Here is a 16,141-nt window from a genome sequence, read left to right as displayed (position 1 = left end):
TTCTGGCTTGAATAGTTTCTGCTGAAAGATCAGCTGTTAACCTTATGGGGATTCCCTTGTATGTCATTTGTTGTTTTTCTCTTGCTGCTTTTAATATTTTTTCTGTGTATTTAATTTTTGATAGTTTGATTAATAAGTGTCTTGACATGTTTCACCTTGGATTTATCCTGTATGGCACTCTCTGTGCTTCCAGGAGTTGAGTGACTATTTCCTTTCCCATATTAGGGAAGTTTTCAACTATGATCTCTTCAAATGTTTTCTCAGCCCCTTTCTTTTTGTCTTCTTTTTCTGGGACCCCTATAATTCAACTGTTGGTGCATTTAATTGTTGTCCCAGACGTCTCTGAAACTGTCCTCAATTCTATATTTTCTTTATTCTGCTCTGCAGTAGTCATTTCCCCTATTTTATCTAACAGGTCACTTATCCGTTCTTCTGCTATAACTTATCAGTTATTCTGCTATTGTTTCCTTCTAGAGAATTTTTAATTTCATTTATTGTGTTGTTCATCATTGTTTGCTCATTAATTCTTCTAGGTCCTTGTTAAATGTTTCTTGCATTTTGTCCATTCTATTTCCAGAATTTTGGATCATCTTTACTATCACTACTCTGAATTCTTTTTCAGGTAGACTGCCTATTTCCTCTTCATTTGTTTAGTCTGGTGGGTTTTTACCTTGCTCCTTCATCTGCTGTGTGTTTCTCTGTCTTCTCATTTTGCTTAACTTACTGTGTTTGGGGTCTCCTTTTCACAGGCTGTAGGTTTGTAGTTCCCGTTGTTTTTGGTGTCTGCCCCCAGTGGCTATGGTTGGTTCAATGGGTTTTGTAGGCTTCATCGTGCAGGGTACTAGTGCCTGTGGTCTGGTGGATTAGGCTGGATCTTGTCTTTCTGGTGGACAGGACCACGTCCGGTGGTGTGTTTTGGGGTGTCTGTGACCTAATTATGCTTTTAGGCAGCCTCTCTGCTAATGGGTGGTGTTGTGTTACTGTCTTGCTAGTTGTTTGGCATGGGGTGTCCAGCACTGCAGCTTTCTGGTCGCTAGGTGGAGCTGGGTCTTAGAATTGAGACGGAGAACTCTCGGAGAGCTTTCGCCATTTGATATTATGTGGAGCCAGGAGATCTCTGGTGGACCAATGTCCTGAACTTGGCTCTGCCACCTCAGAGGCCCAGGTGTGACATCCGGCCAGAGCACCAAGACCCTGTCAGCCACACGGCTCAAAAGAAAAGGGAGAAGAAAAGAAATTAAGAAAGAAAAAAGCAAAATAAAATGAAGTTAGTAAAAGTAAAAAAAATTAAAATGTAATTTAAAAAAAGAAAAGAAAGAAAGAAAAGAGCAACTAAACCAAAACAGAAATCTACCATGGTAACAAGTGCTAAAAACTATACTAAAAGAAAAACAAAAATAAACCAAAAAAAAAGAAAAAAAGGACAGAGCTATACAGACCAAATCACACAAAGAAGCATACACATACACACTTACAAAAAGGAAAAAAATATATATATCATTGCTCCCAAAGTCCACTGCCTCAATTTTGGGATGATTCGTTGTCTATTCAGGTGTTCCGCAGATGTAGGGTACATCAAGTTGATTGTGGACATTTAATCCGCTACTCCTGAGGCTGCAGGGAGAGATTTCCCTCTCTTCTTTGTTCACACAGTTCCTGGGATTCAGCTTTGGATCTGAACCCGCCTCTGCGTGTAGGTCGCCTGAGGGCATCTGTTCTTCGCTCAGACAGGACGGGGTTAAAGGATCCGCTGATTCGGGGGCTCTGGCTCGCTCAGGCCGGGGAGAGGGAGGGGCACGGCGTGCGGGGCGGGCCTGCGGCGGCAGAGGCCGGTGTGACGTTGCACCAGCCTGAGGCGCGCCGTGCGTTCTCCCGGGGAAGTTGTCCCTGGATCACAGGACCCTGGCAGTGGCGGGCTGCACAGGCTCCCCGGAAGGGAGGTGTGGATAGTGACCTGTGCTCGCACACAGGCTTCTTGGTGATGGCAGCTGCAGCCTTAGCGTCTCATACCTGTCTTTGGGGTCCATGCTGATAGCCGCAGCTCGCACACCAGGAAACAAAGAGGGAAGAAAAAGTCTCTTGCCTCTTGAGCAGCTCCAGACTTTTCCCGGACTCCCTCCTGTCTAGCTGTGGCGCACTAACCCCCTGCAGGCTGTGATCACGCTGCCAACGCCAGTCCTCTCCGTGGGATCCGACTGAAGCCCGAGCCTCAGCTCCCAGCCCCGCCCACCCCAGCGGGTGAGCAGACAAGCCTCTCGGGCTGGTGGGTGCCGGTCGGCCGTGATCCTCTGTGCGGGAATCTCCCCTTTGCCCTCCGCACCCCTGTTGCTGTGCTCTCCTCCGCGGCACCGAAGCTCCCCCCTCCGCCTCCCGCAGTCTCCGCCCGCGAAGGGGCTTCCTAGTGTGTGGAAACCTTTCCTCCTTCACAGCTCCCTCCCACTGGTGCAGGTCCCGTCCCTATTCTTTTGTCTCTGTTTTTTCTTTTTTCTTTTGCCCTACCCAGGTACGTGGGGAGTTTCTTGCCTTTTGGGAAGTCTGAGGTCTTCTGCCAGCATTCAGTAGGTGTTCTGTAGGAATTGTTCCACATGTAGACGTATTTCTGATGTAATTGTGGGGGGGGGAAGGTGATCTTCATGTCTTACTCTTCCGCCATCTTAAAGGTCGAACCTTATACTTTTCAAGTAGTTTTTTCTAATGAAGTTCCTCTTGCTTTTGTCAGCTCTCAAGGCTAACACAGTGTAGTGGGAGGTGCAGTGCTATGTTGGGAAGATCACAGTTTTCGATGGTGACAAAATTGGGTTCTGATCCCAGTTCAGCTATTTACCACCTGAGTTTTCAGGTAGTAAATAGCAGAACTGGGATCAGTTATCCTCCCAGATGTTGAGTTTTGCCATGTGTAAAAATGAGAATAATCATCTAAATCCTTAATTGAACAACCAGTCAACAGACCTAACATACTGCCTAGTTCATAGCAGGCCCTCAAATTACTTAACTAGATGATATATGAATCATTATTGTTATCCAGCCAGGTTTGTTTGCCCAATATGCAGCAAGTCAAAATGCAGAGATGCCTAGGTTTGCAGGAAAGACAGGGTTTATTCACAAGGCAGCCAAGTAAGGAAATTAGGAATAAGTCTCAGAAGCACTTCCACAAAGGCAAGGGCTTGGGGGTATTTATGAGGAAAAATAAAGAAACAGGGTGGTCTAAGGCATGGGGAGCATGGGGAAGGGTGATTGGAAAAAGATGCAGTAGTTGTTGTTCCACACAGGTGTAACTCATCTACAGGCTTCTGTTCACTCAAAAATGAAGGCCTGGGCTTCCCTGGTGGCGCAGTGGTTGAGAGTCTGCCTGCCGATGCAGGGGACACAGGTTCGTGCCCCAGTCCAGGAAGATCCCACATGCCGCGGAGCGGCTGGGCCAGTGAGCCATGGCCGCTGAGCCTGCGCGTCCGGAGCCTGTGCTCCACAACGGGAGAGGCCACCACAATGAGAGACCCACGTACCACAAAAAGAAAAAAACAAAAAAAGAAGGCCCTTTGCAAGATCTGAGGGTGGAGTTTTCAGCCCTCTGATGTCAAAAGATCACCCAGTGTACACTCACGTGTGCCCAGTTGAAGGGTCAGTGGTCCTATCCAGTTTTAACCAGCTTAGCTCAGAGTAGACACAGCTAACTCCAAGTTCCTGGAAAATGACTCAAGCAAACATCTTATTGTTTAGGCGAGGTGCTCTTGGAGGACATGCAAGTCTTTTGTAGACCTTGATTAATGAAGGCAGGTGAAATGGATTTGACTAATGAAATCCCACAGTTTCATTATTTTTGAAAGAGTAGCAAGTGAAAAGAAAATGGCTACAATGTTTTGAACATTTTTCACTTTCTTCTTGTTTTACCAGAGGACGACTTTTTTCATGAACTCCCAGAAACCTTTCCATCTGATCCACCTGAGCCTCTGCCACATTTCCTTATTGAGCCTGAAGAAGCTTATATTGTGAAGAATAAGCCTGTGAACCTGTATTGTAAAGCCAGTCCCGCCACCCAGATCTACTTCAAGTGCAATAGTGAATGGGTTCATCAGAAGGACCACATAGTAGATGAAAGGGTAGACGAAACCTCTGGTGAGTTTTCCATTGCATTTGGACTGCTGTTTAGGATTCACTTACTACTTTGGCATGTTGTCATATTGTTCTTTCAATTATTGAAATTGAAAATAGAATTACTATCCTTTGGTAAAAAGTTTTAAATCAGTTTGGTTAAGATTTGGTGATCTCTTTCCATGCATTGCAAAGTAAAACGTGATGAGTAAATCTTGATTTGATTCCTGTTAGACTGCATAGAATTAAGGCATGGTTCATGCTTAAGAAGATAAATAATGAGAGTGAATAGACTGAATTATGGTAAATAAATACCCCAGTAAAAGATGACCTTGAATTTCACTTGTGTGTCAAGTCTGGTGTCAGGTCTAAATATCCTGGGATTGAGGAACATGTTCAATTAAGGATAAATTGTAGATGTTTACATGACTGTCAAATGTTAATTTCCATGCATTGTTTCCCCTTATATATTTTTAAACAATTTGTAAACATGGTAGACTCAAAATATTCTGTACCTTTAACTTACATCTAAAAATGAATCCTAATTACTAATTCTTGGCTAAAGTTAAATCAAGAGTGATTGAGAATAGTGATATTGTGGGATCCACAAAGAGAAGTTGTGGGTGTAGACTCCATCTGGGTGGGTCTTCATCAGAGTATCTTTGCTTCTGGCATTGTTAAAACTCCTGGCTTTATTGCTCTGTAAACATCATTCTTAATAGTAAAATACTAAAGGCAAAGAGGATGAAGTAGATCTTAATAAACGGTGGGATTTACACTGGCTATAAAGGAAACTTTCTTGATAGGAAGTCTTTATTCCACAATGGGTAAGTTAAGATAGTTCTGGAAACCCCTAGAGTTATTTTAAATTTAAAAGATATATATCTTTCTATAGAGATTCAACATTTTTTGGTCTCCAGTAGGAAGAATAACAATTTGAACTTTCACATCCCTTCTAGATCTGTGATTTTACATTGACATGTATTTTAAAAATTAAGACTTTATTGATCAATATGTCCAAGCTAAATAGTGACAAATATGATAAAATTGAAAGCATTTAAATATCTTCATTTTCTTTCACAAATATCTCTACGTACCAAAATGGATACATGTTTTCAAAATTCAATTGTAATTAATTCATATTTGTATCCAAATGTTGGTTAATGAGGGGCAAGCAGTGACCAGCATTTGAAGGAAATCTGCTTTCAGTGTCTCTAATAATAAAGAGCTATTAGGTGATGGAGCATAAATATAACAGACTGTGAGAGGCCTGAGAAGAGGCATCTTTTAAAAAAAAAATGCATGCGAGACATATACTTATGTAACACAAATGGTCTTAGAAAATCAGGTGGCAGCTCTACATAATTGTCAATTTGTGAATCAATATGCTCACTGCATGCAAGCTGATGACTATAGAAATAACTGGGTATCCAACTGTATGGTCTCTTCCTTCAGGGAATTGGTCTGTTACACCTCTTGGTCTAATTACTCAGTAAATAACTCCACCAGATGTCTTCAAAATCTCCTGAATTGAGTTTTATTTGTTTCAGCTCATTTATTTGTAAAGATTTCAAACACACACATTTTAATAGTAAGAGGAAAAGAAAGAAATCACAAAACTAAAATGAGAGTCATAAACATACTTAGGCTTGTCTTTACTAGATTAATGAAAAAGCTTTTATAGGAAGATTGTAAATAAAGACAAAAGTGCTCTGATACGGAGCACCTCTAGCAGCTTTATGCTATCTTGGTAATGTGCGTGTGTGTATGTGTTTGTGTGTGTGTGTATTTTTATTTTCTTTTTAAAAGACATTTCCTCTCCATAAAGCATTATATATATATTTTTTACTATTTCCACATAAAATTAATTACTATTGCATATACCAATGATTAAAAATACTTCTTAAAGCAACTATAAATGAAAATATATGGCATGTTTCAAGTTCAGAAGGGAATAGCGTAGAGCTAAGGAAAGTCTTATCAGCCCTAATACTTGCATAGTATTCATATTTGGAGTGGAACACAACATACATTTTTGTTGTCTTTTGTTTTGATGCAAAACTGTACAAGATAGTGAGCATCCAGGGGAATGATTACCTTTAGATTTAGGAAAAAGACAGAGATACCCACAGATACTAGTATTATTTGCTATTGTTCTTAACACACTAGCCAATGCAATTAGACAAGACAAACAATTGAAAAACAGAAAAATTATAAAGCAAGTTGAAGACTATCATTTGGACAAATATGATTTTGTAGGTCTGGAAAACTTATGCAGTTTCATAGGAAAAAATTGAAAAAACATTAAGAGAATATAGAAAAGTGGCTGATAAAAGATATACATACCCCATCAACTTTTCCAAGTACAGTCGATTCAAATTATAATGGAATAAAATACATAATTTACAATAACAATGTAAAAAATGTAGATACAAAGCTATCAAGAAATTTGTAGAATTTTAGAAGAATATAAAAATCTAGGGCTTCCCTGGTGGCGCAGTGGTTGAGAGTCCGCCTGCCGATGCAGGGGACACGGGTTCGTGCCCTGGTCTGGGAAGATCCCACGTGCCGCGGAGTGGCTAGGCCCGTGAGCCATGGCCGCTGAGCCTGCACATCCGGAGCCTGTGCTCCACAACGGGAGAGGCCACAACAGTGAGAGGCCCGCGTACCGCAAAAAAAAAATCTACTCAGAGACCAAAAAAAATAGAATGACTTGAATAAATAGAAAGACATATCTTGTTCTTAGATAGAAAGACAATATTTTTAAATGTTTGCTATTTGTAAATGAATCCATAAAGTCGCCAACATTGTATGAAAAATAATTTGTGAAAATAGCTGGAAGAATTATAAAATAGTAGCATAATAAGGAAATACCAGCTTTTTATAAGTGTATTATAAGGCTAAAGAAGTTTGATCATAGCAAAGAATAAGATACACAGATTAAAGGACCAAAATAGAAACTAGGAAATAAAATCTAAGGCATTTTACAATATGTTGAAGATGATTTTTAAACCCACAACGTAGGCAGTTAGAAAAGTAATAAATAAATAAATAAAGCTTGAGTTCTAGATCATTCTCTAGAATAAACTGAATTCTAGATGTTAGGGCTTAACATCATCATCATTATCATCATCACTGTCATCATTGTTGTCATTGGTAGTCATCACCATCGTCACTAGGAGAAAATTTTGGCAATTTTTTGGTTGGTTGTTTGGTTTCAATGGTGATCAAAGCTTTTTTAATGAAGACAAAATCCAGAAGCTTTATAAGAAAACATTATTTTTTGAAAAATCATTATTAAATTTAAATAAAGCAAGAAAAGCACAAAAACCAAGGGACAGATATATACTAATCAAAGTGCTAATTTAATTAATATATTACTAGCTCTTAAAATATGTTAAGAAAAAGATCTGCAACCCAGTATAAAAAATTGAGCAGAGTTTCAAAATGGAGGTATAGGAAAAGAAATGTAAATACGCATCTAAGAAAATGTTGTCAAGATCAGAACAGTTCTTAGTATACAGTGTTGATGAAGGAGTGGGATAGGGGTATTTCTTACTTTGTTGATGAGGTCGCAAATTGATGTAATCTTTTTGAAGATCAATTTGAAAATACCTATCAATATTTAAATGTATACACTCTTTCACTCAGTAACTACAAGTTTAGGAACTATCTAAAAATAGAATTCCTAATGAGCGCAAAGACTTGTGTGAAAGGTGGTCCATTGCACCCTTGTTGCAGTTAGGCTATCAAGGGCTGATCAACTCTAGGATGGAATACTGTGCTGCTTTGTAAAACAGTGAGGTTTCTCCATATGTGAAGCTGTAGAAAAATCTCTCAGATAAAATATGAAATGAAAACCAAAGTACAGAACATTGTGTGCAATATGTCCTTATTATGGAAAAAAGAGAATGCACATGTATTTGTCTATGCATTGGGATTTTTTTGAGAAACATACAAGCAGTTGACAGGTCAGAATCTGGGGCAGTAAGATACTTCTTTTATTGTTTGATTTTTGTTCAATCCTGTGAACATTTTATTTTCTTGATAGATAATGAAACCTGAATTTTAAAAGCCCAAACTACTTTATTGCGTCTTTTTGCCTGTTATCGTAAATCTCCAATCTGTACAACTACTGGAAGTGGGGGGATTTGTAGGCCTCATATTAGAGCTCTTTGCTTTCCTGTGAGATCAGAACAGTGTGAATGGAATTGAACTGCTCGGTTTGGGGGTTTTTTCCTCTGAAGTTAGATTCACCTGCAACTTTGGTGCTCAACTCTATTTAATACAGTCTGAGTATTGTTTTGTTATGGGCCTTAGTGATTCTTAATATCAAGAAATGTTAGGATACATTGTCTTGAAATATATTACAAATTAGAGAAATTTTCTTGGCATTTTAAAAATCAAATTGGTTCTTAGCTGATAGGACAGAGAGAAGTCATTGCAAAAAGTTTGTTTTTATAGGTCCCTCTACCTTAGAATAATGATATCTGGAAGCATGTGGCATCAGGTACATGGCCTTACAACTAAGAAAAATCAACTGCGTTCAGGAAAATCTCCATCAGAAGTACGTTTTAATTAAAAAACTACAAAAGAACAAAACAAAAAAGAACAAAAGTTTCTCTCCAATTCACAAAATTCTTCCTTTTAATATGCTCTCTTGCTCTGAAGTATTAAGTAAATGATTATTTATATTCACTGAGCAGAGCTATATACCATTGATCATAAAATATACTGGTTAAAGATCATTCATTACTGTTACTGTTTGCTTTTCCATCATTTAAATCACGTTTGCATTTCTTGCAAACATGTAATATTAAGGAGCAGAAAAGTGGAAAGCAGCATATATTAGATGGTTTAGAAATTTTCAATGTTGAGAAGCTCTTGATTTGATAATATAGTAATAAGTACCCATGTTCCTTTCAGGATTCCGAAGAAATTTTGATCTACTCAAAATTTTATGGTTACATTTTTACGAAAAGCTCAGGCTTGGTTGCTTGCTTTCTATTTACTTGAAGCCTTTTCAACCCTTGTTTCCATGGTGCCTAAGATTCACCATTGAAAAGTAAATATTTCCCCTCTGTGAAGAACCAAGGGAGTTTAGAAAACCTCAGTTGGCTTGAAATTTTACTAAACCCTAGGTTTTCCCTTTTCATCTTTTTTGCTCACAATAGCAGAATATTATCAATAGGACCAACACAGAGAGTTCCAAGCTTTATACTGAATGTCATGTATTATGACATTTAGTCATCACAGCAATCTTATGAGATAATTTTGGGATTCTCCTTTTGCAAATGAGAAAACTGAGGCTCAGAACCCAGGGTTCTCTGATTCCAAAGCCTCTGCTCTTGGCCCTGTAGTCAGTGTCTCCCTAAATTCTACCATAACTTTGAACACATAACTAAATTGAGCTAAAAAAAGAGCTGTGTAATACAATTATCCCTTTTCTCAGGAAAGAAAATCTGGTTCCAAATGTCAGCTAAACATTTATCTTTCATGGTATTCCTCTCCCTTCTTGCCTTGTGTCAAGTTTTTCATATGTGACCCTTTGTGGTTCTTTAATAATTAAGATAGTGCTTATTAGGATTTGATTATTTTTATTTGTGAAGGTATTTAACATTTGGACAAATAGAAAAATTGGAAAGAATTTCAATTGGTGAGCAAAAGGTGAGCCTTAACAGAAAAAAAAGAAATTGATGAAGAGAAGCTATACTTGGATACAAATTAAATTGCCTTTACTCAAGACAGAGCTTTTAAAAACTATATTGTGCTCACTCAGATCCCTATTTGTTACAAGAGTGGCACAGCTGAAATTCTTTGTCCTCTTGTCTTCCTATTTTAGATACCTCTTTATTCCATTCCATCAGCAAAAACAGAAATCTCAGCTTTATCCCTTCTTTCAATAGCCAAAGTGATCAGCAAATACTGCTAATTCCTTCTCAGAATTCTCCCATAAAACGTCCTTCTGTTTTTACTTCTTGATGCTACTCCCCTAGTATAGGCCTTAATTATATACCTCTTAGATTATTTAAATAGCCTCCTACACTTTCTTGGTGTCAGCCTTTCTCCTCAGCAATTAATTCTCCAGGTAGTTATAGGCCTAAAGAACAGGCCCGAGTGTTTATATCATTCCATTTCTTAAAATATACGTCTTTCCTTTGTCCATGGAATAAAGCATATCCTCCTTGGTCATATATTCCAAAGCTTCAGTACAGTCTGTTCTTTTTTTTTTTGCGGTACGCGGGCCTCTCACTGACGTGACCTCTCCCGTTGCGGAGCACAGGCTCCGGACGCGCAGGCTCAGCAGCCATGGCTCACGGGCCCAGCCGCTCCATGGCATGTGGGATCTTCCCGGAACGGGGCACGAACCCATGTCCCCTGCATTGGCAGGCTGACCCTCAACCACTGCGCCACCAGGGAAGCCCCGTACAGTCTGTTCTTAATCAAACTTTCTAGCCTTATTTTAATAGTTTCTCCCCCACCGCATGCTCCGTATGCTAGGCCAGTTTGGTTTTTCCTCTTAAACTGTGTTCAGTGAACCACCAGTGTCTTATAAGTGCTATTTGGGGAAAAAACAAAAAGGAAACAAACAAAAATCTTTGCGGTCAAATAATTTCGGAAACACTGCAATAATTATATTCCCCTTTTGGAGAAAGTATAAAGTATATTTGCATGTAGAAGTCCCAGGAAAGTCCCAGAAGTGGAAAAATATTTTTTAACCTCATATTGTTTTGGTAGCTGAACTCTTTTTCTCAGAACCTCTGTTAAAATATCATGAGAACTTAATGTCACACCAAGACATGATTTAGAATATGCTGCTCATACATTTTCAAAGGGAAATTATGTAAGATTTGTTTAAATTTTATTAAATGAATGCAAATACTCTACACTTTTGTGTCTTAGGATCCTAGAAGGTTTAAGCTGTGAGACTGTAACAGTCATTTAAACTCAATGAATTATTGGCATGCTTCTCATTAAATTATATTAAAGTGAGCATAATCAGTTTTCTGTTATCATGACTTAATGGTGCTACTTTTGTCATATGGAGCTTTAGGAAATAGGTCTGGTCATCTCCTGGCCTATTCCTAATTTTAGTTATTTGAAAGGGACAGTTATCACTTCTCCTTTCCCAAGTTCTCTCTCCTCTTCAGTCTAAACATTATGAGCTGAAGAGTAAGCTCCATGAATTCAGGGATTATGTCTATCTTTTTTGCTATCTAGCTCCATGCTTAACTTGGTGTTGGGTTCTTAGTAGGTGCTCAATAAATGTGTGTTGTATGAAATAATGTTTCTTTATACCATACTTTCCTCCATCCTACCTCTGTTAAAATCCTACTCATTCTTTTTTTTTTTTTTTTTTTGCGATACGCGGGCCTCTCCCTCCCTGCTGTGGCCTCTCCCGTTGCGGAGCACAGGCTCCGGACGCGCAGGCTCAGCGGCCATGGCTCACGGGCCCAGCCGCTCTGCGGCATGTGGGATCTTCCCGGACCGGGGCACGAACCCGTGTCCCCTGCATCGGCAGGCGGACTCTCAACCTGTGCCACCAGGGAAGCCCAAAAAATCCTACTCATTCTTAAAGAAGTATCTCAAAAGCAATATCATAGGTGAATCCTTCTATAAAACCCCAAGTCATAGCATAAACATGTCCGCATTTCACTTATGTGTGCTTCCATTTTCATTATACTCATAAATGTGAAATGTATATGTGTATTATACATAAGAAGTTATCAATATTCAGTGATTTTTGAGGTACAAAAATGGCAGTTTCTTATAATTCAATATCATATGTTATTTATGATATATATAAAATCTCTGTCTCTTCAACTAGATTGGAATGGTATGGTAGGGCCTGTGTTTTGTAAAGCTTTGTCTTTTGTAGTTTATAACATATGGCATTGAGCACAAGAGATGATGAATAAAAGTTTGTTTGTGAGATTGTAGCCATTCATCCTACTAAATTTGGGTAACTGAAATGTAGTGATACATACTAATGATGTTTTTATTTGGAATACTTCGTGAATAGGTAATTTGAGAAATGCACAAAGCATAATCTTCTATAAGAGTAGTTACTTTACACATTAAATACACACAATTTTCAGACCAGTTGTTATTCTCCATGCAAAATAATTACTGTAAACTTAGTTCTCATTAATAGAATTAATATTTTCAAAAGGAAGTTAGGTGGGCTTTGTTTAAATTTTAGTAAATGATGCATAAAATTTGGAAGCCCTATTTGAACTTTATTCCATATTTTGTTATGTCATTCAGTGGGAGTATTGCCTTTGCGAGAACAGAGCCTTATATTTGCAATATGTGTCTGCCAATGAAGATAAATGATTCCGGAATATAAATCAATTATTTATTTGATTTCCTTCTCAAAGGTCCTTCTTTCAATACTGGAAACTAACAATTTTTTCTTTTTGGTATGAGGCTAGCCCCAAAATAAAAATAGAAAACTGGCAAGGATCCATGTAGTACATTAAGGCTTTTCCACTGAGTCAATCAGGTAACTTGGCAAGAAAGTAGTTACCAGTTAGTGATAACAGAATATTAATTATCCCGAAATATATACTTTTTCATATTCTTCATTTTTTAGTGCTCACAATTGATTTATCCTAATTTCACATCGACATTTTCTTTAAACACCGGGGTTCACATGGCCAACGTATCCCAGCTGCAATTACAAAAGTTGGTTGGATTGGAGTTCCAGAACTTGGATTTTAGTTGCTTTCATTCCATTCTAGCATGAAAATAGTCTTGGCTAGCTGAGTGATTTGGGCTCTCACTGTATATAAAGATGGCTTTTGTTTCCATTCTCTTCCTAACTTACAAACAGAAGTGAGTACTTAAAAAATTGGGGGCTACACATTTGGATTCCTTTTGTTTCTAATATGTCATTGTCATGAAGTTTTTATTGTTGTATATTTTATAATTCCAATATTTGCAAACATCAATATTATAGATTCTGTACATACTGCATGCAACACACCCTGACTACACCATATTTACAGAACTATATAATTTTAATTCAGTTTTATCCCATGGGGAAGATTTTTAAGATTTGAATTACATACTGTGTAGAAAAATGTAACACCATGTATTTTTTAATACATGATTGTATTAAACATGATTGTAGAGTAAGAACATGATTAAAGTAAAGGCAAGAACACATCACATCTTTCAATGCAGTTTTAGCTAGCTGTGTTTCATTACAGGAAAACAGAAATTTTCTAAAATTATATACAGCGAGAGTTTTTAATGTAATGAACACAAAGGAATTCTCCCTTGCCAGATAACACTTAGGGCAAGGTTACTTGTAATGCATTACTCCTTTCTCTTCCTACCGTTAAGATGAAAGCATTGATTAATACAGTGTAATCAAGAATATGCAGATAAGTTGATATGTAAGTACATACATATGTATATTTGTGTGAGTGTGTTTGTGTGTGTGCCTTTCTAAATTTTGAGAAGAGAAGATCAAATGCTACCCAACCCTAGGCTCATACAGAGACTACAATAAGAAACAGGAGTCCAAGAACCATTCTTCACTAGATTACTTGCTACCCAAACAGGGCATTTCAGGAGCACAACTAGTGATTGTGTTGCTATAGCAATTTTGCCATGTGCCCAGCAACCATGCATATGCCGTGGCTTAGAGTTTTAATATGCCCACTTCAAAGTGAGAATAGCACAAGTGTTAAAAGCCATAATGTATTTTTAATCTAATGTTTGGCTAAAATATGTAAGGGTCTTGTTTTTGTTTTTGTTTTTCGGTATGCGGGCCTCTCACTGTTGTGGCCTCTCCCGTTGTGGGGCACAGGCCCCGGACGCACAGGCTCAGCGGCCATGGCTCACAGGCCCAGCCGCTCCGCGGCATGTGGCATCTTCCCGGACCGGGGCACGAACCTGTGTCCGCTGCATCGGCAGGCGGACTCTCAACCACTGCGCCACCAGGGAAGCCCTATGTAAGGGTTTTAAAGAGAGTTTCTAGTTCTTTATTTTCATGGGAAGGAACATACTTAACAGAGTTCCAGATTATAATATGAAATGGATTTATCATCTTATTTAAGGAAGTTTGAGAACAATTTCAGCTTAAAAAAGAGGGTTAGCTTCCTAAAGAGCATGCCTTTCTCTGCAAATTTAAATGCTCTCTTTTGGTGTCTGTACCTATTATGCTAAATATAAATAAACCTGGTTGATAATTATGCAATAACGACCCAGGTTATTGTCCTTCTAATTTTGTGATGTCAGGAATTGTTATCCATTCTGTTTGAGGCTCTGTATCTATCACTAAATCTTCCTATTCAATATTCTCCCAATACTTGGCTCAAAATTTTCTCTCTCCTCACCCCACGTTTTTGGGGCATCTTAAAAAACGGAACAGATAACTTTTTAGTTAAAAAAATATTGCAATCAATGAATAATCTAATGCTGAAATTTGAGGGGTGAAGCCTTTACTTGCTCTGGATTCTTTAGTCTTCTCCCCCTAATTTCGTCAATCCAGAATCATCCCTTAGCTGGGGATTTTCAGAGCCCTCTTGGGGATGCCTGTTGAAATAACCAGTCTTGCCAATTCCTCTGAAAAGCACTATTTGGAGACACAAAACCAGCATATAAAACATGAGAACTACAGTTAGCAGAATATCAGGGTCTGGCAAAAAAGCAAGCACAGCATGTAGGAAGTATAATATCTAGCAATGAAAAACAATTCAGATTAGGGAAGTCTTAGACTCATTCCTAATTTCATTGAGGGTTTAACCTGATTTTTGAAATCTGTTTCGGAAGAAATCTCCAAGAACATGAAAGCAAGAGCAGCAAGGAAATATTAAGGCATTTGCTGTCAACCCTGTGGCTGCATTTGACAATCATCAGTGGGAGATTTTTGAAAATACATATGTCCTGGCCTCACCCCCAGAGAGAATGGTTTAATTGGGAACAGGGCATAGCTTTTTCTTTGTCTGTCTGCTTGTTTTAAGCTCACTAGCAATGCTAATGTACAACCAGGCTTGAAAACTGTTGAGACACTGCTGTGAAAATGCAGCATAGAGGAAGTACATAGACTTTCTATTCAAAAACCGTGACCCAGATACTTTACTTGGTGCTGTAAGTAGAGATAAAACTAAGACCTGATGCACTTAAGGAGGTCACAGTCTAGAGAGGTCAAAATAGAGGAAGGAAAAGAGAGAGTGGAAAAGAGTATGCTTTACTGTTTGCTTGGGTTCTCCTTTCATTATGAGAATAAATTTGTGAAACCCCTTGATATTTCCATGGTATAGAGTTACATGGTAGAGAGCCCCTGCTTTCTTCAATACCCTTTCGCCTGTCTCTGCCTATTAAACTTCTCAGGCTGAGAGATAGCAGCCTCCTGACGGAAGAGGGGGGAACTCCAGGGCTTGAGTGAATTAAAATTTAGCTGGAAAAACCCAGGGGAATGTTCTGTACAAGGCAGTTCCAGGAATGGCAGGGAATGAATGACATGCCTCTTTTTATAGCTACAGCCCTGATGATTCTAGACAATGATGCCCTCTGTTTGAAATGACGTTAGTGACTAAAAGGCTACATCCCCACACCCATCCCATGGGGCATTTGTGAAACCAGAAAAACACTGCATGGCAGACAGCTTTTCCTCACCTTTTTGCTCTGTCAGATTCTTGAGTCTACTCTTTGAATGTACAGACAGAGAATAAATGCCCTTAGTCACTGTATTAGTTTCTGAGGGCTGCCACAATAAATTACTATGAAATTCGTAGCTTAAAACAACAGAAATTTATTCTCTTACAGTTTTGGAGACTAGAAGTCTGAAATCCAGCAGAGTCACACTCCTTCTGGGGACTCTGGAGGAAAATCTGTTCCTTGTCTCTTCTAGCTTCTGGTAGGGGTCCCGGCATTCCTGGGCTTGTGGCCCCATCACTTCAATCTCTGCCTCTGTCTTCACATCACTTTCTCTTCTTTGTCTGTCTTATCTGTATGTCTCTTATAAAGACACTTATCACTGGATTTAGGGCCCACCTTGATAATTCAAGATCTCAAAATCCTTAATTTAACTCTATCT

General features: G+C 38.6%; 1 protein-coding gene across 1 annotated transcript in view; it reads left to right on the top strand.

Annotated features, from left to right (window-relative positions):
• Positions 1 to 16,141, top strand: part of UNC5C (unc-5 netrin receptor C) — a 394,162-nt gene that overhangs the window by 233,260 nt on the left and 144,761 nt on the right. The window contains exon 2 of the mRNA XM_065877433.1: positions 3,892 to 4,113. Coding sequence (XP_065733505.1) covers positions 3,892 to 4,113 — 222 coding nt within the window. The remainder of the gene's footprint in view (positions 1 to 3,891; positions 4,114 to 16,141) is intronic.

The sequence above is a fragment of the Phocoena phocoena genome, chromosome 5 (genome assembly GCF_963924675.1).
Source record: "Phocoena phocoena chromosome 5, mPhoPho1.1, whole genome shotgun sequence".
Lineage (NCBI taxonomy): Eukaryota > Metazoa > Chordata > Mammalia > Artiodactyla > Phocoenidae > Phocoena > Phocoena phocoena.
Note: the sequence above shows the minus strand (reverse complement) of the source record. Positions and strands in the feature narration are given on the sequence as shown.